The sequence below is a fragment of the Hevea brasiliensis genome, chromosome 10 (genome assembly GCF_030052815.1).
Source record: "Hevea brasiliensis isolate MT/VB/25A 57/8 chromosome 10, ASM3005281v1, whole genome shotgun sequence".
Taxonomy (NCBI): domain Eukaryota; kingdom Viridiplantae; phylum Streptophyta; class Magnoliopsida; order Malpighiales; family Euphorbiaceae; genus Hevea; species Hevea brasiliensis.
The window spans coordinates 88702233-88729359 of record NC_079502.1 but is presented as its reverse complement, the minus strand read 5'-3'; the positions used below and the strand labels follow the sequence as shown (position 1 = coordinate 88729359).

Sequence of the window (27127 nt, the reverse complement as noted above, 5' to 3'; positions counted from 1 at the left end):
TTCTCGCCTCCCTTATGCACCTTCACGGAATTGTGCATAGCCTATGCACCAAGTCATGCAGTTTCGCATAAGTGAACCAGAATCAGAAATCGCATAAGGGATCGCATAACTTATGCACCCACTTATGCAGTCCCATAAAGAGTTCACTAATGAGCTGGCAGAAGATTCCCTCAGATAATTCCTCCTAGAACATACCATTTTAGGGCTCCATGTCAGAAAAATGCTATAAATAGTCTCATTTTCCCATTTTAGGGAGGAGAAGAAAAGGAGCAGAAAAGGAAAGGAGAAGGGAGGCAGAATTTGAGGAGTCACTTTCACCTTCCACACCATTTTCAACCAAGATTTGCAGATTTCTTTCTTCCCTTATATTTTTCTACATTTCTAGTGTTTAATTTCTTATTCCTTAGCTTAGATTAAAGCTTTATTTCCATTTAAACTCAATATATCTTGTAAGCATTATGGATAGTGAGTAGTTTTATTTTGATTCTGGAGTAAGAGTTGTAATATTTGAGATATTTTGTGGATTTTGATTGGGTAATCCATATTTTGTAGTCTTAATGAGTTTTATTCATTTCTTGTGTGCTTAATGACATGCTTAGTGTAGGATCCCATTAAGTGATGTTCTTAATCCATGGTTGAAGCAGAAAGGAGAAGGCCTGTGATAGATAATCAAGAAATTGGACTTAATTAACTTAGACCTAGAAATAGGCTAAGGATTAAGAGGATTCACAGATTAATTAAAGAACTTAATGGGTCTTAATTAATTCTAACTCCACGAAAGTAGGATTAGTTTGATTAAGACACTCTTTGTCTCACTCGAAAGGGAATTCAAAGGATTTAAGAATTAATCTCCTTAAAACCCATAAGTTTCATAAGATTGGATAACCAATTTAAAATCCCAAAATAGCTCGAATATGAAATCCCGAACTCCGGAATCGCCTTTTTACCATTGTTAATTTCTAATCGAATTTAATTACTTGCCATTTTGAATATTGCCATATTTGAACTTGCTTATTTCAATTTGATGCAATTTTAGTTAAATCATTCCATAGTTGAATAGATTATTAATTTTGCTCATATAGATCACATTCTCAATACCCGTCAATTCATTACTTTAATTTCAAAAATATTTCAATTTACTCAACTTTTTATATCAAAAATTCAATCATTAACACAACTCCTCGTGGGAACGATATCTTTTCTATACTACTTGTACGACCCGTGCACTTGCGGTAGGGCCACATCAAGTTTTTGGCGCCGTTACCGGGGAGTTGTTTGTTTAAGATTGAATTCTTGATTATTTTAGTTGTTTTTAGTTTTATTTTGTTATCTTTGCATTTTGTGTTTGTTTGTTCTTTTTCAGGCACTTTTAATCTTTTATGAGAAGAGCTAGAAGCACAAGTGACACATCCTTATTGTTCAATCCTGAAATTGAGAAATTTTGTAAGGCCAACAAGAAAGAAACCAGAAAAAGAAAAGAAGCCTTGAGAGAAACTGAATTAGAAGCAGACATGGCTGATGAAAGAATTAGAATTGGTGGTAATGCTAGAAATGATCAAAATAATGAAGATGCAGCCCATGGCGAAGAAGTTGTTAATGCTAATCTGCCTAGGGGAAGTATGATGGATCATGCTTTTCCTCGTTTTGATGACTTGAGAGAAAGCATAGCGAGACCAAGAATTGATGCAAATAGCTACAAGATGGATTTTGGAGTTCTTCAAATGATTCAAAATTCTCAATTTGGAGGACATCCTTCTGAAAATCCACACACACATCTGAAGAAGTTTGCTATGATTTGCGACATGCAAAAGCAACCTGGAGTGTCTGATGATGCAGCAAGATTGAAGCTATTCCCATTCTCTTTGAAAGATAGAGCATTGGATTGGCTTGATTCTTTACCTCACAACTCCATTACAAATTGGGAGTAACTCACTGATGCATTTCTTGCACAATATTTTCCACCTAGAAAAACTCAAGAATTGAGGAATCAAATGACAGCCTTCAGACCAAGAGAAGATGAAACTCTCTATGAGTCATGGATGAGATGGAAGGAATTAGAGAGATTATGCCCACATCATGCCATTCCAAAATGGATGATAAATCAGAATTTTTACACAAATGTCACTCCTGCAATCAGAGGGATTATTGATGCTCAAACAGGAGGAGAATTTATTATGAAGCATGAAGATGAAGCTTATGAGCTATTGGAGAAAATTGCAAAGAATACTCATCTTTGGAGTAGTCCAAAAGGACCAGCTCCAACTCAAAAAAGGCAAGCTGCTGGAATGTATGATCTTGATCCATTCAACATGATTAATGCAAAATTTGATGCACTTACTAGTGTTTTGGCTAAGAAGATGGAAGACTTGAGTATGTTGGTTAGTTCATCATCATCAGCTGGAAGTTCACAACAAGTGGCTTATGCAGAGGAAACTACCAGCTGTGGAGTAGATTATGGAGAACAAGCAGCATATGTTGGTAATTATGGAAACAAACATATGGGGAATTCTTATTCTCAAACTTACAATCCAAATTGGAGGAATCATCCCAACTTTTCATGGGGAAATCAGCAAAATCAAGTCCAAAATCAGAATTTTCAACCACAACAGCAACAAGGAGTTCCATATCAGCAAATAGGCAACCATTGCCTAATTTTCAGCAGAAAAATATGAATCCTCCACCAAAACAGCAAGAACAAAGTTCCACCACTGAAGCTTTATTACAACAGATTCTTGCCAACCAAAATAAGCATGATGAGGAGATGAGAGAGATGAAAGCAAGGTTAGAACAGATGCAAACACATAACAGAATGCTGGAAAATCAGATTGCACAACAAGCATCTTCCTCAGGTACTAAGTCTTTTGGTAAGCTTCCAAGTCAACCAGAAAACCCAAGAGAGCAGTGTCAAGCTATTACTTTAAGAAGTGGGAAAGTTATAAATGATGAGAAGAGTGAAAACAGTGAGAAGAGAGAAAATGAGAAAGAAACTGATGAGAGTGAAAAACAAGAGAATGCAGAAAAATGTAAAGAGGAAATTGAAGAAAAGGAAGAGAAGTATATACCTCCTGAACCCTACAAGCCACAACTTCCCTTTCCACAAAGATTTCAAAAAGCCAAGCTTGATAAGCAATTTGGAAAGTTTTTAGAAGTTTTGAAGAAGCTATACATAAATGTGCCTTTTATTGATGCTCTTTCACAAATGCCCTCTTATGCAAAATTCTTGAAAGAAATTCTCTCAAACAAGAGGAAACTTGAAGACCATGAAACTGTAGCTTTGACAGAAGAATTTAGTGCTATCCTCCAAAGGAAACTTCCTCCAAAGCTCAAGGATCCAGGGAGTTTTTCAATTCCATGCCACATTGGGGAATCAATTTCTACAAAAGCTTTATGTGATCTAGGGGCTAGTGTTAGCCTTATGCCCCTCTCCGTTTATGAGAAGCTCAATATGGGAGATCTAAAGCCAACCCATATTTCTCTTCAGTTAGCTGACAGATCAATCAAGTATCCTGAAGGGATTTTGGAGAATGTGCCTTTGAAGGTTGGAAAGTTCTATATACCTGTTGACTTTGTCATCTTGGACATGGAGGAAGATTTTAATATTCCAATTATCTTGGGAAGGCCTTTCCTGGTTACAGCTGGTGCTTTGATTGACGTGAAGGGAGAAAAATTGACTCTTAGGGTTGGTGAAGAGCAATTGGTTTTCAATATTAATAACACTATGAAGAAACATCATTCTGAAGCTGATACTTGCTTGAGAGTTGATATTATTGATGAGCTGGTTGAAGAACACTTCAAAAAGAAATATCCAGAAGATCCACTTGAAAATTGTTTGGTTCATGGAGAAGGCATAGACTATGACAACCCTCATGTGGCTGCATATGCTCAACATCTAGAGGGTAGTCCACCATTTATTTCTGCTCCAGTTTTTCAACTCACACAAAAGGAAAAAGCAGAATCTAAGCAACCATCATTCAAGGAAGAAGATGCACCTAAGGTAGAACTTAAGCAACTTCCTTCTCAGCTCAGGTATGAATTTCTTGGCACCAATAACACTTATCCAGTAATTGTAAATGCAAATTTAAGTACTTTAGAGCCTGATAAGTTGTTAAGAGTGTTGAGGCAATTCAGAAAAGTCTTAGGATACACCATAGATGACATTAAGGGAATAAGCCCACACTTTTGCATGCATAGAATCATTTTGGAAGAAAATTGTAAGCCATCTATTGAACATCAAAGGAGGTTGAACCCAAATATGAAAGAAGTTGTTAAAAAGGAAATTTTAAAGTTGCTTGATGCAGGGATCATATACCCTATCTCAGATAGTACTTGGGTGAGCCCAGTACATGTTGTCCCAAAAAAGGGTGGAATGACAGTGGTCAAAAATGAAAGTAAATAATTAATTCCCACTAGAACGGTGACTAGTTGGCGAATGTGCATAGATTACAGAAAACTAAATGTTGCCACTAGAAAAGATCATTTTCCACTTCCCTTCATTGATCAGATGTTGGAAAGACTGGCTAGGCATTCTTATTTTTGCTATTTAGATGGGTACTCAGGTTTTTTTCAAATCCCTATCCATCCAAATGATCAAGAGAAAACCACTTTTACTTGTTCATATGGGACCTTTGCTTATAGGAGGATGCCATTTGGGTTGTGTAATGCACCAGCCACTTTTCAAAGGTGCATGATGGCAATCTTCTCAGATTTCATTGAAGACATAATGGAGGTTTTTATGGACGATTTTTCTGTTTATGGATCTTCATTTGACATATGCTTGGCTAACCTTTCTAAAGTTTTGCAGCGATGTGCAGATACTGACCTTGTGTTAAATTGGGAAAAGTGTCATTTCATGGTTCAGGAAGGGATAGTGCTTGGACATTTGGTGTCTAACAGAGGAATAGAGGTTGATAAAGCCAAAGTTGAAGTGATAGAGAAGATGGCTCCTCCTACCAATGTCAAAGGAATTCAAAGTTTCCTAGGACATGCCGGGTTCTACAGACGCTTTATCAAGGATTTTTCTAAAATAGCCAAACCTTTGTCTAATTTGTTAAGTAATGACACACCATTTGTATTTGACCAAGAGTGTTTGGATGCCTTTTGCAGGTTGAAGCAAGCTCTTATCACTGCACCAATCATGCAACCACCTGATTGGAGCCTACCTTTTGAAATTATGTGTGATGCTAGCAACTATGCAATTGGGGCTGTTCTTGGTCAAAGAAAGGACAAAAAGGCTTATGCTATTTATTATGCTAGTAGAACACTGGATGAGGCTCAAACAAATTATGCAACAACTGAAAAGGAATTTTTAGCAATTGTCTTTGCATTGGAAAAATTCAGACCTTCCATTATTGACTCAAAGGTGGTTATATTTTCAGATCATGCAGCCATCAGGTATTTGCTCCGTAAAAAGGAGGCTAAACCTAGGCTCATTAGGTGGATTCTGATGCTACAAGAGTTTGATTTGGAGATTAGAGATAAGAAGGGAGCTGAAAATGTAGTTGCTGATAATCTTAGTAGGTTGAAATTGGATGATGAAGAATTGGATGAAATCCCTATTGATGAGTTTTTCTTGGATGAACAACTTTTCTCTCTTGTTGTTAAGCTACCTTGGTATGCAGACTTTGTGAATTATCTATCTTGTGGAGTTTTACCTGTAGGTATGACATGGCAACAAAAGAAAAAGTTTTTGCATGAGGTGAAGTTTTATAGATGGGATGATCCTTTACTCTTTAGGAGATGCTGTGATGGTTTAATAAGGAGGTGTATTCCTGATGAGGAGACACAGAGTATTATGCATCATTGCCATGCTTCTGATTATGGAGGACATTTTGGAATCTCTAAAACAGCTAGTAAAATTTTGCAAGCTGGTTTCTTTTGGCCAAATCTTTTTAAGGATGTGAGGAAATTTGTGTTGGATTGTGATAAATGTCAAAGGAGTGGAAATTTGTCAAAAAGAGATCAAATGCCCCTAAATAATATTCTTGAAGTGGAATTATTTGATGTTTGGGGAATAGATTTTATGGGGCCATTTCCTCCTTCATATGGTAATAAATACATCCTAGTTGGAGTTGACTATGTATCAAAGTTGGTGGAAGCTATTGCAACTCCAACTAATGATGCTAGAGTGGTAGTGAAATTCTTGAAGAAATTTGTCTTGAGCAGATTTGGAGCTCCTAGGGCTGTAATTAGTGATGGGGGTTCCCATTTTTGCAATAAGCAATTTGAGAGCTTAATGAGGAAGTATGGTGTAGTGCACAAGATAGCTACCCCATACCACCCTTAAACTTCAGGACAAGTTGAAATTTCTAACAGAGAGCTCAAGCATATTTTGGAGAAAATAGTGAACAATTCTCGGAAAGATTGGTCTATCAAACTAGATGATGCTTTATGGGCATATAGGACTGCCTACAAAACCCCTATAGGAACTACTCCCTTTAGGTTGGTGTATGGTAAGTCTTGTCATTTACCTGTGGAGCTAGAACATAGAGCATATTGGGCCATTCAGACCTTGAATTTTGATCTTAAGCAAGCTGGTGAAAAGAGACTATTGCAACTTAATGAGCTTGAGGAACTGAGGATGGATGCTTATGAAAGTGCCCGTATTTACAAAGAAAGAACTAAAGTTTGGCATGATAAGCATCTTAGAAAAAAGGAATTCAAAGAAGGTGATTTAGTTTTGTTGTTCAACTCAAGATTGAAATTGTTCCCTGGAAAACTTAAGTCAAGGTGGACTGGTCCATATAGAGTTTCTAAGGTTTTCCCTTATGGAGCAGTTGAAATTTGGGGTGAAAAATCTGGGAATTTTAAGGTCAATGGGCATAGATTGAAACATTACATAACTGGAGACCCAATAATAGGAGCAAGCTGTTACAAGCTCTCCAATCCCTCACCTCTTTTCAGTGAAATTCATGAAGAGTCCAGCTAAGGACTATAAATTAGCCCTCTTGGGAGGCATCCCAAGTCCTTTTATTTTGCTTTTGCTGATTTACTTTCATTTTCATTGATTTTGTTTTTATCTTGAATCTTGTCCCTTGTAGATGTATTTCAATGAAGAAAGGCTGGTGAACTGTTGGGGAAGTGATCCTTAACTTGATAATTTTGTCCTTCAAATTCTCCCAAAAACTGATTGGTTTTTCTTTGCATAACTGTCACGGGAGCTGCAATCTGGTTTATGCAGAGGAAAAATGAAATCTGCAGCAAAAAGGGTGTCTGCAGCAAATGGCTTGTGTTTTTGGTGAGGTTGGATGTATTTCAATGGAGGAAAGTTGGTGAACTGTTGAAGCTGCTACCTGGTTTATGCAGAGCAAAAAAAATGACATTCTGCAGCAAAAAGGGTGTCTGCAGTAGATGGCTTATGTTCTTGGTGAGGTTGGGTGTGTAACTTTTTAATATTTGTGCTTATAATGTTAATATGGTGGTAAGTGAGTCATTTTTGCAGTTTTAAGCTTATTTGGATTGTAGGATTCAAAGTAGTTATGGTGCATTTTATTGGCAAAACTTGGAGAGTTCATTTCATCATTTGTGAATAGATGCAACTTTATGCAAATTTATTTGAGTTTTAATGTGCTAAATGTTGATTTGTAGAATTTGAGTCAAAATGGCATAGTTCTCAAAGGTCTTTTATGTAGGATCCATTTCTACAAGCTTGTGTGATGCATTTTTGATGAACTTTGTATATATTGATGTGTTTTTTATGAAAATTTCTCATGGTTTATGCTTTATAGAATTACATTTCTTCATTTTAGGGTATTTTTCACACTTGCAAATCATGTTCCATTACAATCTTAATCTTGTTGAATTGTGCATAAGCAACTGCATAGCTTATGCAATCCTGCATACCACAATTTTTGCCATTTTCATCCCTGTTGCAAAGTGCATGAGAAGAGTGCATAGCTTATGCAACTCTGCGTAACCTCATTTTGTCAAATTTCATATCTGTCAAAACTTGCATAAGGTGAGTGCATGACTTATGCACATTTGCATAACTTCAAATTCTTCATTTTCTATCTCTTCCGAAGTATGCATAAGGAGGGTACATAACTTATGCACTTCCGCATGACCAAAAGCTCTGAAAAACCAAACTTGCCGAGGGGTGCATAAGCAGAGTGCATGACTTATGCACTTCTGCATAACCAGAAACCCAAAATTCCAAAAGCTGCCGAGACATGCATAAGCAATGTGCATAGCTTATGCACTTCTGCATGACCTCACACTCTGAATCTCAAAACCCACCGAAGAGTGCATAAGCAGAGTGCATAGCTTATGCACATCTGCATGACCACCAACCCAAATTCCAAAAGTTGCTGAAATCTGCATGGGCAGAGTCCATAACTTATGCACTTCCGCATGACCAAAAGCTCTGAAAAACCAAATCCGCCGAGAGGTGCATAAGGGGAGTGCATGACTTATGCACTCCCGCATGACTTCACTCCTCAAATTTCAAAAGTTGTCGAGACCTGCATAAGCAGAACGCATAGCCTATGCACTTCTGCATGACATATTTTTCTGAACTTCAAAACAGGATGAACCTTGCATAAGCTAGTGCATAAGCTATGCACATTCACTTTCCCCCTTATGCAGTCTTTACAAAACCAGTTCAAATCAAATTTTTATTTTCGGCAAATTTTTTCCCACCTTCACCCGATATCCCTGTTCACTATCTTCCTCCTCTCACCCGCATAACTCTTCCCCTTCCCTTCTTCTCCACTCGTATTTCCACCTCCTAAACCCTAATCTCTTCGTGTCTATTTTCTTTTCCCCCCTCATCTCTTCCCTCTTCTCCATCGGCAATAGAGTCGCCTCCCCATTCCCGTCCAGCTTCCCCTCTCCAGGTTTCACCATTGTCAACAATACCTCCTAACCCTAATTCCCCTCCACAAGAAACACCCCCACCACCTCCCACAACCACATACAAACGAAAAATCCGGTCCAAATCTGTGCGACCCATGTCCTCTGCCCCTCCTCTATCCAAACGCAAAGAACCACCCACCCCATTGTCGGAACCACCACCCAAAAAGCCAAAAACTCCAGCCTCCACACCCTCTTCCAGCAAAAAGACAATTTCAGTAGCTTCACAGGTATCAAAGCTACCTTGGCCTCTTCCTGATACAATTCAAAAAGCAGCTTTTAAGAGACTCAAGGATAGGAGGGTACAACCCACTAGGTATATTTCTGCCGATTCTCTACAATCTCTTGGTTTATTTGACAATGTAGTTGCATATCTTGATGGTATGGGTTGGATGGAATTTGTGCATAAGCAGGAGATAGTTTATCCAACTCTAGTTTTGGAGTTTATTTCTTCATTCTCTGCTACCCTCAAATTGCATGATGTAGACCATAAGCCAATTATGAAATTTAGATGTTTGGGGCAAAATAGAGAGCTGTCATTGGACCAATTTCATAGCATTTTTGGTTTTGCAATTGATGGGTTATTTCGGGTGCCACATACTGGAGTAGAGGTAGCCAACAAGGGTATTTGGAATGCTGCCCAATTTTGGAGAATTATCACAAACCAACCCCAAACTTTCTCTGCTGGAAGATCAAAAACCTCCCAAATACTTGACCCTGCACTTAGGCTTATTCATAGGCTGATTGCTAGCACCATATTGGGCAGAGGGACTAGTTACAGTCTTTGGGAAATCTGAATTATTTATGTTATGGTGTGCATTTCACAAGGTCAAGGTTTCTCCTGGTTATTTCTTTTATGAGCATGTGTTGCATATTGCCACTAAATCCATAGGTGACATTGTCCTGGGTGGGCTTATAACAGTTATAGCCAAACATTTTGGTTTTAACCCTGAAGAGCACCCAATACCAGCACTTGTGGACACTTTATATTTTGATGCTGCACACCTATCTAAAACAGGGTTCAGTTTGCCACATTCTGATATTGCACAACCTGCAGCAGAAACTGAGCCCATTGCACAACCAGAAGCCCAACCTTTTCCATCACCCCCACAGCACTCCACTGAACCTATCCCACCCCCTCAGTCTGCACAGGAGACCCCAGCAGCCTCTGCTCAGCCCATACCTCCTACAGCTGAACCTTCCTCATCCACAGCCCCTCCTGCATTCAACACTAAAGCCTTATTCACCTATCTTGAAAGGCTTAGTGATGACATATACTTTGTGGATAGGAAGCTTGACACTGGTCTTGATACACTCAAGGATCGTCATGATCAACTATTTGACCTTGTCATGGAAACCAGGGACAAGCAGAAAGAATTGAAGGAGATGGTGAAGCAACTCATGATCTTTCTGGGAATGCCACCTCCACCTCCATCACCTCCTCCAGCACCATCATTTAGACAAAGACGTGACCAGCCCCTTAGCAACATCCTTGGACAAGGGCAAAACAATAGAACTAGATTAGTTTTTGTTTTACTTTTGTTCCAACTTGTAGGACTTTTCCTTTGTAAATATGTTCAAACATTTATAGTTTGTTTTGAATTATGTTTGTTTGTTTTGAATTAGTTTGTTTTAAATTCTGTTTTTCTTGAAGTTTCATTGGATAGCTATTACATTAGTTTTCTTTGATTTTCATTGCACTTATTGCCCATACGTACATATTTGCCCATACTCTGTATATATTTCAATGCTTCTCTTTTGGTTGTACATTTCCCCTTGCTAATCATCATGCAGCAGCTTTTGTATACACTGCACAGGCTATGAATTTCCTTATGCAGATATTTTGCACAGCCTGTGCAACCCTTTCTGCTACTTATGCATAACTGCACAGGCTGTATTCCCCTTATGTAAATGTCCTGCATAGCCTATGCAACCCATATTGCCACTCATGCGAGCACTTGGCTTATGCACCCTACTTATGCACATGTTCTGGATAGCACTTAACTCTGCATAACCTGTGCAGCTTCTTATGCATCCCTTTATATCTTGAATTCTCCTCTGCCCCATACCAGGTAACTCTTTCTTTTTGTTCTTAATTTTTACAATTCCTGGTCAATATTATTTGCTTTGAGTTTTGGTTATCTACTACTTGAGACATTGAGGACAATGTCCAATTTTGAGTTTGGGGGTGCACATTTTGATTTTTGACTTTATTTTTCACATTTTGAGTATAGGAGCATCTCATCCCATTCCATTTACATATATTGTAAATATTTACATACACATCCATACATACATATACATAACACATTTACACACACATTATACATCACTTAGAAATTGTACACATTGCATACAAATAGACTTCCTCCATTTAGTTAATGCATTACTCATTTTTAGGAATCATGCATCATGCATTAAATTCTTTTGCCAAATCCCTTGAGTATTGAAAATGTGCCTGTGAGAGTGATTTAACTCACCTTTTAGTTGGGTTTGTGGATTGAAAGTTTCCTAAAAGGTGCAAGGTTTTGAAGTGTCTATCCCTTGCCTATATCTTCTTAGCCAAAAAGCCACCCAACTAGTCATTTGGAGAAGGAAGTGTTTAGAGGGAGTTATTGGATATAAGGTAGTCAAATGATGTCTCACCAATCCTAGAACAAATTTTATAAACCTTTCAAGGAAAAATACCAGCTTATACTTGAAAAGAGAGATGATTAGGCATTCTTTGATTTAAACCTTCTCATTTTAAACCTTTGGCCTTTTTCCTAATTAAAATTAACCTTTGAAAACCCCTTTGAGCCTTTTTATCCCTAATTTTTCTTGAAATCCTTATTGCTACCAAGCCAATGAACCAAACACTCCAACCCTTTTCATGAGAATAATATTGAATATTAGGTACACTTTCTATAAAAAATAAAAATAAAAATAAAAATAAAAATAAAAAATGTACAATAAAAGGGAGAAGAAGTGCTTGTCATCTTGTAAAAGTGCTAGTATATGTGCTTTTCACTATTGTCATTCAAATTGAAAGAAATCCACCCAAAGTATTAAAAGGAATGAGTTTGGGGGTGGCAATTTTAGGGACAATCATAAAAAAAAATGCAAGATACAAGTTTAAAGTATCAAAATGTCCCTCCATTTTTATGTGTTTTGCTAGCACTTGACAATTCTCATTGTGTACTTCTCTCCTCCATATATCCAAAAATAAAAATAAAAAATTATAATAAAATAAGAAGTGTACCTTATGTTGTTAAGATTTGAAATATTCTCATGCTTTGAATCCTTTTTACCCATTCTTCTTCTTAGCCTCATTTTGAACCCCATGGCCCCATTACATCCCTAAAAAGACCTTTGATCTCTTGATAGCACTTGCTACATTAGTGGAGATAGGAGTAGGAAATTTGCCTATGGGATTGGAAAATTATCCATTCATTCATTTAATTCCATCATTCTATATAGAGACACTTTGACTATTGATTGTTCTAGAATTCCTTTTGAGCATGACTCTCTCTCTTTTGATTGGTTGGTTTGGGGATTTTGAATGATAATTGACTTGATGGCTAAGCGGTGAAAGCTTGGATAAGCATTAGATTTTTGCATTTTGAAAGATGGGTATATGGATTGTTGGTATGGCTAAAAGTGTGTTTAGTTACTTTAATAGGTAATTTTCATAGCTCTTTGGATAAGGCACCCCTAAAAAATTTTGCATTACATTTTAAAGTTTGCTTGAGGACAAGCAAAAGCTTGAGTTTGGGGGTATTTGATGCATACATTTTGCAAAATCATTTAGGTTTAATTTTATAGCCATTTTATTTGATTATTAGTCACTTTTAGCTAATTTCATTAGTTATTTAGTTAGTTTTTCATAATTGTCAATTTTGGATTAATTTGTAATTTTTACTTTGTTTTGTAGGAAAAATGGTGTTTTTGAAGGACTGAAGAGAAATTTTGCCATTGAGGAGTGACTTCTACAGCCAAAGATGTCAAAAATAAGTTTTCAAGCTGAAATATGCATTGACCAAATTGTGCATAACTTGCCGCATAAGCTATACAGATCTGCATAAGGAGAAAAATCACTGTTCCAATACCTGCCGAAATGTGCATAAGGAGACTGCATAGCTTATGCACATTCTCGCCTCCCTTATGCACCTTCACGGAATTGTGCATAGCCTATGCACCAAGTCATGCAGTTTCGCATAAGTGAACCAGAATCAGCCGAAAACTGCATAAGGGACTGCATAACTTATGCAGTCCACTTATGCAGTCCCATAAAGAGTTCATTAATGAGCTGGCAGAAGATTCCCTCAGATAATTCCTCCTAGAACATACCATTTTAGGGCTCCATGTCAGAAAAATGCTATAAATAGTCTCATTTTCCCATTTTAGGGAGGAGAAGAAAAGGAGCAGAAAAGGAAAGGAGAAGGGAGGCAGAATTTGAGGAGTCACTTTCACCTTCCACACCATTTTCAACCAAGATTTGCAGATTTCTTTCTTCCCTTATATTTTTCTACATTTCTAGTGTTTAATTTCTTATTCCTTAGCTTAGATTAAAGCTTTATTTCCATTTAAACTCAATATATCTTGTAAGCATTATGGATAGTGAGTAGTTTTATTTTGATTCTGGAGTAAGGGTTGTAATATTTGAGATATTTTGTGGATTTTGATTGGGTAATCCATATTTTGTAGTCTTAATGAGTTTTATTCATTTCTTGTGTGCTTAATGACATGCTTAGTGTAGGATCCCATTAAGTGATGTTCTTAATCCATGGTTGAAGCACCGAAAGGAGAAGGCCCTGTGATAGATAATCAAGAAATTGGACTTAATTAACTTAGACCTAGAAATAGGCTAAGGATTAAGAGGATTCACAGATTAATTAAAGAACTTAATGGGTCTTAATTAATTCTAACTCCACGAAAGTAGGATTAGTTTGATTAAGACACTCTTTGTCTCACTCGAAAGGGAATTCAAAGGATTTAAGAATTAATCTCCTTAAAACCCATAAGTTTCATAAGATTGGATAACTAATTTAAAATCCCAAAATAGCTCGAATATGAAATCCCGAACTCCGGAATCGCCTTTTTACCATTGTTAATTTCTAATCGAATTTAATTACTTGCCATTTTGAATATTGCCATATTTGAACTTGCTTATTTCAATTTGATGCAATTTTAGTTAAATCATTACATAGTTGAATAGATTATTAATTTTGCTCATATAGATCACATTCTCAATACCCATCAATTCATTACTTTAATTTCAAAAATATTTTAATTTACTCAACTTTTTATATCAAAAATTCAATCATTAACACAACTCCTCGTGGGAACGATATCTTTTCTATACTACTTGTATGACCCGTGCACTTGCGGTAGGGCCACATCAACTTTGCAATCTAATTGCAAACCAAACCTATTTAATTAATCAATTAAACTCTTTAATTAATTAATTAAATCATATTTAATTTGGTGATTACTTGTGTATGTGTGTGACTTATTAGGCTCATCACTAATTGGCAATGAGTTATGATATCAACTCTTAATATCATCAGAACTCTTTCTTACCATAAATGATTTCTCTAAACCATTTTATGTACCTCATAGACCATGGTTAACACCTAGCATAGCATGCCATGGTCACCCAATTAGTAATAAGGTTCACCTTAAATGAACCTATAATCATATGTTACCATGCACTAGAATCTCTCTGTTGCAAAATCCCAACTCAAACTGGAGTCATGGTTTATGTCAAACCCCATTTGCTATGAATATTATGTTCTCTTTTAATTCTAGTTCTTGATTAAAAAGATTTTCTCATCAGAAACTCTTTTTCTGATTAAATCTATCTGTCCTGGCCAGGAACTTGAAACTTCAAGAACAATTAAATGAACATAGGATTTTATCCCTATTTACTTAGAGGAACAGATACCATCTTGATCAACACCTACCTCCATATATAACTAGTAGGAGCCAACACATGCCCATATACTCATACACAGTATAAGTATGAAAGCAGTATAAAACTCAAACCACCTATATACAAGATAACTGTGCTATCTCAGGTCTAAAGATTATATGCACTGATATGATTTATGACAATACATTGACAAGAGTAAACTCTATGTGCTTGTCATAAGTGTCACTGGTTCGGCCTACTTATCATGTATAAGTGCCTATCATGTTTGTCATATGGCATGAGACTCACCATTTATCTTATTTATATCTCATATAAATAACTTGGGAACAAACATGAATACAATCTTTCTGGATAAGTCATGTCCTTATTGTGAAGTATCATCGATTGTGAACCTATTTATGATACTTTGTGCTAGAGATACTGTCACTCATATTCTTAACAACTTAAGAATAGAATTTCTAACAAAATATCAATGGACCTTTTCTATTACACATAAATATATTATGTAAATGGAAAAGTGGAAATGCCTTTTATTAATAAAAATATGTACAAGATACATACTAAATGATATGCTCTAGGGATACTACTAACACAGACAAATTGGGTGGAATAGAATTAATTTATTTTGAGTTATATATATATATGTAACAACCCAAAATTTTTAAATTATAAATAAAATAAAAAAGAAATATTATGGTTATTATTTTTATTATTTTTATTTATTGTATATTATAATTTTTATTTCTAGGAATGAATCTAGACAACATGTATGTCCAGATTGTCTAGATTCATTTCCAGATTAAAAAAAAAAAAAAAAACAAACAAAACTAGTAGCCCCCCCCCCCTTTAAACTCTCCCTCTCGTCACTCTCCCTCCCGCTCCCCTTTTCTTCCAGCCGGCGAGCCTCCAGCCACCATGGTCGGCCGGCAGCGTCCCCACCACAGGTGATGTCGACCAAGTGCGCGGTGGCAGAGCGACTCGGCGGTGCTCAAATGGAGGAGTTTTCTTCCTCAACGCGCGCATAGTGGGCAGCAACTTCCTGACGAGTTTCCGGCTTCATCCGACATCCGATCGAGGCAATTCAGGTGGCGTTGGAAAGCTTGTTCCGAGAGCTTTCTTTTGATACCAATTTTGCAGCAAATGGAGGTCGGATGAGTGAGATATGGACAAGAGAAGTTTCGGGTTTTCAAGCTTTTGGGTCAGATCTAGGATGATCTGACTGTTGGATTGACGATCCGAGACCACCTATGGACTGAAGGGGAGGAGAGGAACATGATGATATGATCAGATCTGGTAAATGTCGCCGTCGATCGGCTGGCCACCGTGCGCGGTGGTTCTGGCGGTGGCTCCGGTGGGCTTTGGAGATGATACAAGTTTCATTGTAGGAATCATGTATAATCAGATCATGATGGATGTAAATCCTTTGAATTAGATGACGGGTTTGGGTGCCCGGTATCTTAAGTTTTGGCTAATTGAGTAAACACGAAAATAATAATAATAATAATAATAATAATAATAATAATAATAATTATTATTATTATTATTATTATAATTATAATTATAAATAAATAAATAAATAAATAAATTTGCTGCAGAATCAATTCTCGAGGTAGTAAGGGTATTATGTAAGCTAAAGGATAAGAATAGAGATCATACAATAAAAGTATAACTGCAATTTCTTGAGTTCCTTTCTAACTTCATATTGTTCAAAACAATAGTATAATCTAATTATAATAGTGTTAAGAGTAATAAATTAGCGAAGATAAATCACAGAAGGCCAATGGATAGAGAAAGTGCAAAATGAAAGTTTGGACAATTGATTGCAGATGCAATATAATCTAAATGCCAGTGGAAGTACTATCTAGAGTGGTCAAAGGACCAAATCTGAGTAGCACAGATATGTGATAACGCGGTAGAGACTCTGAAAGATATAATTAGCAAGTACAACTGTTATGTTAGGAAGAAGAATGGAACCAGGGATAGAATAGTCAAGTTCTATTTTGGGTAAGACAAATGAAATAAATGAAAGGACAACCTGAAGGGCGCATAATAAAAGGAACAAAGTTAAGATATAGGGTAGGCTAAGTGTTATTATTGGCAAGGTGAATGACAAGGATGGAGAACCCAAAATGGGACCATATTAGTGAGAATAGTGATGGAGGTATAGAATCTAGTAATGTGATACTCATAGCATGATGTAGTTGAGATAGTGACAGGGGCTAGAAGATAGAGCTTGGAGTTGCATGATTGGATCATACTCTATCTATTCCCTATTCCTAAATTGAAGTGGATAGCAATGGGTAAGATTTCTTTAACTCATTAATAGTATCAAGCAGATTAGGCGAGGAATATAATAATAATGAGCAAAAGCTAGGAGGTGTGCAATGGTACTATGAACTATCTAATCAGGCAGAGAAAAGAAGTTAGTAAGTAGTAAGTTGAATAAAAGTCAATCTAAGGGATCAAATAGGTATGATGAGAGGAAAGAATTATAGATAATGACACATAGGCTTTAGGTTAGACCTTTGAGATAGTGAGAAGGTAGTTAGAGATTCGTTATGAATGTCAGGCAAACATTTTTAGTGTGATCAACAGAATCACTTTGCAGTGAAGCAATAACGACAGAACAACAATAGGGGTAGAACGAAAAGTGACAAGTATGGGTGGTTATAAATCACTAGAAAGTTCAAGGATCAAATTAATGACCATAGATAAGGGTGGAATTAGTGTTGCAAGAATCTATTAGTAAGAGAAATCTTTCAGGATTCAACAAAAGTTAAGGGCACAATATAAACGATGATAGATATGAATCATAGGTCGAGTATAAGTAAAGTTAATAAATTATAAAGTATTATGTCAGGAAGGACAATGGTACGGTAAAGGGTTCATGTAGATGATACCTTATAGGTAGAGCACAATTGTGCTAGGAGATGATGAAATTTGAAGAGAAAGACCAAGAAACATAGGTGAAACGTTATAATATGGACGATCGGGCGTAGTTGAATATAAGAGGATATTTTTCTTTCTTTTCCAGTTTCGCTCATGCTTTTGGTTCTAGAGGGTTATATAAGGAACATAGACTGAGTCAAGGAGACCTAGTTATTTGAGAGTTTGGTAGGCACCAATTCATACACAATTTCCTGATATGAGAATGACAGTAAGTGCATACCTAGTGTTAAGTATGAAAGGACGATCAGAGTAATGACAGGAGTTAAATTGAGTTAGCTACTAAGGCTTGCAACTGTCTTAAACTATGAGCTGGAGGAAATACTAATTATGGATGAGTTTCAATAGATGAAATTGTTGCTAATGGGAAAAGTTGAGGCTGAAGTTTGGAAAGCTATGGGCAGTATATGTGATTATATTAAGGAGAATGAACACGTGAAGTATCTTGTTTAGAATTAAGGCATGGCACACATTTCCCACAGCCGTGTTAGTTCAGATGGAACTTATAGCTACTGGGGTTCCTATCCATCCAGGATGACCAATTTCCTACTAAGGCTGGTAGGGAATGATAATGTTCTGATAGGTAAGTTGGGAAAAGGGATACAAAAAGAATTTTCTATGGTTAATTATAAGTGTTATATAAGGTGAAGAATGTGCTGGTAGGAGTAAATCGTAAGGTTAGAATTCCCTAAGTAATAGAACTAGTAATCAAGATAAGACTAAGAAATAAAATGAAAGTTAAAGTTGATGATGGGATGGACATCCTTGAAGGAAAAGGTGTAAGGGTGGAATAGGACTAAGATTAAGGAATAAGTACAGCAGGTTGAAAAGATATCAACAATAGTAGAAATAGGAAAAGGAAGTGGATAAGATCCAAAGGACAGGAAGAAAGCTCAGTAAAGCTAGTTATAATGATGAGAATAAGAAGGAATAGGTATGCTAGGAACACACTAAGAGATGTTTAAAACAAGTTATTATGAGATGATAGATTAAAGGAGTAGTGGAGCCTCGATCTAAGTGCCAATGTATTAGAAGTAGGCCACATAATAAGAAGCTTTATGAAAAAGTCAGGATATTCTCATTCCAGAGGAGGAGTGGGAAACGATAAAGTCACATTGACTGAGTTGTCAGGGAATATAAACACTTTTGTCACATAAGAGAAGAGACCCAGTTTGCTTTCCAATGTTGATAAATGGTATACTTAGCCCTTGGAGAGAACTCTACCTAACTAGTTACATAAGATGGACAGAGGTTGGTCTAAGTACCTTAGTAATGACACAAAAGAGATTAAAAATTTGAAGTATCATGGGAGTGAGAAGATTTATAGGTATTGACCACTGAGGTCATAAGAAGAGTGCAGATCTCGAACAAGATGCCTAGATTAGGTGCTACAGGAAAGCTACTCATAGGATGCCTTAGGATAAGAAACATAAGTCATGTTTTGGGGAAACATAGATTATTGAAACAAAGGAATGAGGACTGAAGTCACCAAGAGACACGTTAGGGCATAATAAAAGTGAGGTAAGCGCCAAAGTTGGTTAAAGTTATCAGATATCAAGTCGAGAGTAGTGGAGGTATAGTGAATACTTGAGATGTCAGAAAAATGGTCGATGAATAGCCAAGAGATAAGAGCATCTCTAGGAAGAGATTATGACAGTTAGGACACTATAGTAGAATCAGAGAGCAGTAGAATGTCACCTATAATATATGAAGAGTTTGAAGAATAAATATTTTACCAATCTCTGCATAGCTGCAGGAGTAATGATTGCACTTGTTCTAATATTCTTTTCCTTATCTTTTGTTTATTCGAAAATTCGAGGACGAATTTTTCTTAAGGGGGGAAGAATGTAACAACCCAAAATTTTTAAATTATAAATAAAATAAAAAAGAAATATTATGGTTATTATTTTTATTATTTTTATGTATTATATATTATAATTTTTATTTCTAGGAATGAATCTAGACAACATGTATGTCCAGAGTCATTCCCAGATTAAAAAAAATAAAAATAAAAATAAACAAATCCAGTAGGGCCCCCCCCTTCTCCCCCCCCCCCCCCCTTTTAAACTCTCCCTCCCGTCACTCTCCATTTCTTTCGACCGGCAAGGCATCCCCCCCCACCCTAGGTGACGCCGGCAAGCTGCCAACTGGCCAGAGTAGTGCCGGCAGCAACGCAAATGGAGGAGTTTTCTTCCTCAACGTGAGCATAGTGGGCAGCAACTTCCCGATGCGATTCCGGCTTCATCCGACGTCCAATCGAGGCAATTCCGGTGGCGTTGGAAAGCTTGTTCCGAGAGCTTTCTTTTGATACCAATTTTGCAGCAAATGGAGATCGGATGAGTGAGATATGGAGGAGAGAAGTTTTGGGTTTTTCAAGCTTTTGGGTCAAATCTAGGACAATCCTACCGTTGGATTGACGATTCGAGACCACCTATGGACTGAGGGAGAGGAGAGGAACATGATGGTATGATCAGATTCAGCAAATATCGCCGTTGACCGGTGGCCGGCCACTGTGCGCAGTGGTTCCGGCGGTGGCTCCGGTGGGCTTTGGAGATGATTCAACTTCCAAAGGCTTCCTCATAAATTTTTGAAATTTTTGAGACACAGATAAATTTTGGGTAAGATTATTTTCATTATTTCTCTGTCTGTAGAGCATAAATGCAGTGTTTCTTAATCAAGAAAAATTAGAGAAAAATTCTAAGAAAAATATATGATGAAAGTAAAATTATTTGGAGATATTCTATGGTGTTTGTTGAATTGTTGAGTGATTGTAGAATATTTTTAAAAAATATAGATGGATTTTAGTTAGATTTTTAGCATATGGGCATATAAGATTATTTGAAATTATGATATTTAAATTTTATATGATTGGTTGAAGCTTGAGGATGGAGGTTTAAATATGTGAATATTGAATTGGGTTGAATTAAGAATATGTTAGCTATTGGAAACTTATGGAATTGAGTAATATTCTTGAATAAAATATTCATGGGTGATTGGAAAATTACCATTACTTTTGCGATAGTTTTATAACTTTATTAAGGACCGCGGGGCGAAATTTTAGAATTTTTAGAGCTTGTTTGAGTGGATTTTTGCAAAATGTCAATTATAGGGACTAAAACGTAATTTTTAAGATTTTGAGTATTGCTTGGTTTGGAGGGCCCAAGAGGGGCCATATAATGATGATGAGATATGGGTTGAGTTTAGAAGTGCTATTTGAACTATTTTTGACATGTTGGGTAGGTCTTAGGTATTGAGGAAACTCTGTCGGATTTCCGGCATGAATTAGGTTGTCTGTTGTCTCTTTAGAGTTTTATTTTGACTTAGCACTAATAAATTTATAATATAATTATTTAGGTGATCGATGTCAACTATTTTCCTCCATCCAGCAGCCACAATAGTCATCGGTATACTGTGAGTAAAATATTAATTTTAATTGTAATTTCGATATTATTATATGTTCAAGCATGCCCATGCATCACTTATATGTATGTATCTATGTAGTTAAACACCAGGCACGTTTTACATTGCATTCATAAATATTGAAGTGCCATGGATGTTGTTTGTGATAATTTGGAGCAGTGTGCGTGCGTTGGCGTGCGTGTGGTATAGTGTTGGATATGGACAGGACGGGTAGACACGGCTTGAGATCTTTGCTGGGACCCGGTCCTTCGGGGTAGACACAACTTGAGATCTTCGCTGGGACCCCGTGTTTGGTTTATTAAGCGAAAGTCCGACTGAGATCTTCGCTGGCAAAGGTTGGATTAAGAGGGCTGTATAGGGGATCAGCTCCCACATATGTATTGTTTGACATTATCGGGTGTGTGAGTACTCCAAATTGCCTTTTTGATGTGATTTGTATGAAAATTATAACGATGTTGCATTTCACTTCACAGGGTGCATTAACTTTAGATAGCTATAGAGATTATGGTTAAAATTGATATTTTACTCTCTGAGTCGAACACTCACTCCTGTTCACCTATTTTTCCAGGCTACATGAGAAGACCTTTTTCAGAATAACATGTTCCTTTCCTCGCAGGTTATGGAGAAAATTACTTAACAGTATTATTATTGTCTAAATTTATAATTTAGAACTCCGCATGTACTAGTAGTAGCATTAATCCTGTCAGGGACTGCATGAATTTAAGTTTTTATATTAATAAATGAAAAAATTTTATGAGTTTTAAATAGTTTGTAAATGATATAACAGGGTTGAGCTGGGCTCCCCTAAGTTTAGTTTCTGATAATTACTGGGCTAAGTTGGGCCGAAATAAAATTATAACAGTTTAATTTAAATTATTTTATATGCATATTGGGCCTAAATTGTGGGCCTAGTCATGGGTTGAGGAATAGTTAGGCTTACTATGGGCTTCGGGGGCTTTAGGCTGGCCCAGGTCCTAATGCCGGTCCGGCCCATGGGTTGGGTCGTGACAATATATTTTAGGTGAATTTAAATGAAGTTATTTTAAGTTAGAGGTTTAATTTGAATTACTCATTAAATTATTATATAAAAAAATTTATTAATTTACGAGTTATTTTAAATTAAAATATTAATTTTTAAAAAATTGTACATACAAAATAAAATTTAATGAAGATATGCTCCAGATAAGAATTTTGTTATCTAGTGAACCTCTTATAAAATAGTTTTCATCCATTGGATCCAAGTGTACGCAAGTTCCTGGGAAGGAAAACCTATAATCAACACCTCACGTTAGTTAGGAACAGTATGCATGCAGCTGAATTATTTTATATCTTAAAATAATCTTTAAATCTAATTAATCAATTGGATTGAATTAAATAACTTTAAAAATATAGGGACTAAATTGTTAATAAAATAACATTTAAGAACTAAATTTTTTCTAAATTAAAAATAAAATTAAAGATATTTTGATATTTTTCCTATAATTAAAGTTAACTAAAATTTTAACAATAAAAATTACTAAATTGCTTAATTTTAAAACTATAAGAATTAAATCATAGATTTTAGTAAATTTTAAGGACTAAATTATACTTTACTCGAAATAATAAATTAAAGATAAAGTTGAAATTAAGGTGAACAAACTCCAAGAGCCATGGAACACAAAAATACTTAGTTGCCTATTTGATTTCTTGGATTTTGTGCACAATTGATTCTCAGATTTGACAAATGAGTACTCAATAATGTTTGTGATTCTCTTTTCTTCTTCTTCTTTTTATTTTTTTTTAAATGCGATAATATTACATTACAAGGCTCTCTGGGCATCTTTACAACAAGCTAATTGAAGAGGCAAAGGAAAAGCATAAAACCAATCACAAGGTAACAAATTTTGCATACATAGCTGAGCTAGAACATGAGCAGCCTCATTTGCTGCTCTATTGACATGAGAAAAAATGACTCTTTGAAACCGCGGGAGGAAAGCTTGAATATTCTAGACAACAACTCGAATTTCCCAAGGGCTGCTATGGCTACATTGATTTTCTAATGCTTTTATGAGGATAAGGGAATCTGATTCTAGAATTATATTAGAACAACCCATAGCATAAGCTAACCAAATAGCCTTCAGCACAGCAAAAGCTTCACCAATCAAAAGGGAAGAGCACCTGAATTTCTTAACAACCCCATCAACTACTCTGCCTGAGAAGTTCCTTGCTATTACAGCTACTGAAGAAAGAGGGGAGGAGATTGACCAAGCAACATCACAATTGAATTTGATAACTCCTCTTTCAGGATTGGACCAATTCATAGGAGTGGAATTTTGACTTGGACCTGCACCACAACTAGTGGAGAGTTTGCCCTCCATCTCTAACTCTTGAATATCAAGAAGGATTCTCTTTAAGGTAGAAAGAGGATTTGGCACAATCGAATTAAATACCATGTTGTTTCTGTCCTTCCAAATTTGCCAACATGTTATAGCTGCATACTTCAACAATTCTGGAGATAAGTGGCCTATTAATACCTCTTGGAACAACTTGGTCCACCACTCTCTGATGGAGGAAAAGCCAATGGGATTTAGCTTGTAGCTACAAGGGCGTAGAAACCATGTTGCCCTTGCATGATCACACCAAAAAAGCGTATGCTCTAATGTCTCCTCCTCCGTGTTACAAACTAGGCACATAGGATTGGTGCGCATCCCATGCCTTCTGAGATTCATTCGAACTGAGATAGCATTATGCATGGACTTCCATATGAAGTTTTTAACTTTTGGTTGAATATCTAATTTCCAAATACCCTTCCACACCTGAATTGGAGTAGAGCTAAAAGTCCTCGGAATAGAGTTCTGTGAAGCAATAGTTTCTTTTACAAGCACCCTATAACCTGATCTGACAGTATACCTCCCATTCTACTTGGAATGCCACACTATTTGATCTTCATGACCTTGAGGAGCAATTGGAATAGAAAGGGTAGCTTATGCCACTTCAGGATTGAATAAGAAGTTAATCACAGTAGTCTTCCATATCAATCTTCTATGGTCAATCAAATCTGACACCAGATTAATATTTGTTGGGCAGTGAGGAGGCTGATGAACTCTGAAGTTAGGAAAGGAAGGAACCCAAGGATCTTTCCAAATTAAAGTTTTACTTCCATCCCTAATATTGGAGTGAAAACCTTCTTTAAGAACCCTCCTACTCTCCAAGAGACTCTGCCAAATCCAAGAGGCCTTTTGAGACTTTCGAGCTTGCCAGAAAGAGGTATGTGGGAAGTATAAGCCTTTGAGAATTCGAGCCCATACACCAGTGGGATTAACTAAGAGGTGCCAGCTCTGCTTAGCTAGGCAAGCAGTATTAAATTTGTCAAAATCTCTAAAACCCATTCCTCCTAAGAATTTGGGGCAAGTGGCCTATTCTTAGCTAACCCAACACACTTTCTTCTCCTTTTCTTTTCTATAGCTAGAAATTGCATTGTTCAAGAGCATGCATAAGCTTTTAGGATATTTAAAGATTGACATGGAATATGCAGGAATTGCATTTAACACTGATTTGATGAGCACCTCTCCACCAGCTTGAGAAAGCAAAGATTATTTCCATGACTAAGTTTTTGCCATAATTCTAATTTTCACAAACTCAAGAACTAGAGATTTTGACCTACTCCACATTGAAGGAAGTCGTAGATATTTCTCTGAATTATCCAGCTTCTTCATACCCAAAATCAATAAGATATCTTTCTTCAAATTTTAAGGGATCTTTTTGCTAAACTAAATACTGGGTTTGTGAAGATTAATTTGTTGCCTAATCACTTGAGAATATTTATCAAGAATATCTTTAATAATTCTAGCTTCACAATGGGATGCGTGACCAAACAACAAAGAATCATCTGCAAAAAGAATATTAGCAACTCTTGGTGTACTTCTTACTAACCAAATACCTTGCGAATTCCCCTCATTATGATCTTTTTGTATAAGGTAGGATAGAGCTTGAGACACAAAAAGAAACAAATACAGGGAGAGTGGATCTCTTTGATGAAGGCCTCTAGATGGGGAGAAGGTTTCAGAAGATCTCCCATTGATTAAAATAGAATAAGAGACTGTTGTGATGCACTACATTATCCATTACACCCATTTGTCATCAAAACCATATTGTAGAAGAGCCATTTAAAAAAAACCTCAATCAACCTGATCATAAGCTTTATGAAGATCTAATTTGATGGCCATATAATGGTTCTTAGATTTGGATCTACATAGGTAATGAAAAACTTCATGAGTAATTATGATATTGTCTTGAATTACTCTATTGGGGATGAATACTGCCTGATCCTGTGAAATAAGAAAGTTCATCCATGGTTTTAAAAGATTAGCAATAACTTTGCACACCACTTTATATAAGAAATTACATGAGCTAATAGGCTTGTATTGATTAATTGAAACTGGGTTGTTACATTTTGGAAGAAGAACAATATTAGTTCTATTCATTTCCCTAAACATAAACCCCTTTTCAAAAAACTTCTAACAGCAGAGCATACATCTTCCCTAATAACATCCCAATTAGCCTGATAAAACAATCCAAAAAACCCATCCAAACCCATGGCTTTCATTCCCTTAACTCAAAAACTATAGAATGAATTTCTTAATCACTAACAGAAGCTATAAGCTGATTGTTTATTTACTAAGAGACAAGCCTTGGAAGAAGTTAAATAATTGAATGTTGATTTGTAGTAGGCAAGCTTTTATATATGTGCTTGAAGAAAGAAATAATTTCAGTTCTGACCTCATCTTATGTTTCCAGCTACTTCCCTTACTAATTTTTCAATCTCAAAATGTTGTTTTGGCTTCATCTTTGTATTGTTGTCACATGAAAAAACCTAGCATTTTGATCGCTAGATTGAAGCCAAGAGATTCGAGACCTTTATCTCCAGTGATCCTCATCCCATTTCCATAACTATTTGAGATGAGATAAAATTTCCCTTTCCTCCTTTCCTCTCTCAACATTTGTAGGATCAGCATAGATAAACTCTAGTTGTTGTTGAAGTCTACTGATTTCCACTTTATTCCTTTGGAAATGGTCCCTATTCTAGTGACTTAGCTTGGCTAGGCATCCCTTTAATTTCTCCATAAATTTAAACATAGGAGAGCCTCTATTATTGGATTACCATGCTTCAAAAATCACTGAATGATAATCTTGATGATTAAGCCATTTTGATTCGAACCGAAAGAGGAAGCATTTTTTAGGAGAAGTAGGCTCTACATTTAGCATAACTGGTCTGTGATTAGAAGCAAAAAGCGCTTCATGATAAGCCCAAGCTTTTGGGAATAATTCCCTCCATTTAACATTCACCAGAACTCTATCTAATCGTTTTTGAATTTTAGTGGTTCTAAAATGTTTATTGAACCAGGTGAACTTTGGTCCCTTGAAATCCAAATCAATCAAATCACATTCAGCCACACCTGAAACCATCGAACTTGGCTGCCCCCAAACTTTTCCTCTTATGATAGAATGACATTTAGATCCCCTAAGCAAATTCACAGTTTTGGTTGCCCATATTTCAAACCCTTAATTTTTTCCCATGGCCCATGCCTATCTTCTTTTGAGGATAACCATAGATGAATTGCATGCTAGCAAATATCCCTACCCTTTAACTTAACCACTGTGTCAATATAAGAATGACAAGCATCAATCACACATACATCAATTTCATCAGACCACCAAAGGGAAAGACCATCAGATTTGCCAATTGGATCAACATAGAAGCTTTGTCCAAAAACTAGTTTCCTATGAGTTTTCTCCATACATTTCTTCTTATTCTTCATCTCCATTAAATAAACAATGGAGGGGCAATATTTAGTTATGAGCTCCCTCAAAGCTCGAACCACCTAGGGCTACCTAAACCCCTAGCAGTTCTAGGTTAAAGATGTCATGGAACCTATGGTGGCTTTAGGCTAGCCACTAAGGCCTCAGAAGATGACAGAGCTTCAATAGTATTTCCTTGATCTCTTGGCTTCTCAATATCCT

General features: G+C 36.3%; 1 protein-coding gene and 1 non-coding gene across 2 annotated transcripts; both read right to left on the bottom strand.

Annotated features, from left to right (window-relative positions):
* Nucleotides 1–1976: 1976 nt before the first annotated feature.
* LOC131170045 (small nucleolar RNA R71) lies at nt 1977–2083 on the bottom strand. Its single transcript, XR_009140988.1, has one exon. It is a non-coding gene; the product is annotated as a small nucleolar RNA R71 (small nucleolar RNA).
* Nucleotides 2084–23112: 21029 nt separating this feature from the next.
* On the bottom strand, nt 23113–24495 carry LOC110667803 (uncharacterized). The gene is made up of 2 exons (XM_021828767.2): nt 24127–24495; nt 23113–24024 (listed from the first exon to the last, which is right to left on the bottom strand). The coding sequence occupies exons 1-2, from the start codon at nt 24493–24495 to the stop codon at nt 23113–23115; spliced, it is 1281 nt and encodes a 426-aa protein (XP_021684459.2).
* Nucleotides 24496–27127: the final 2632 nt, after the last annotated feature.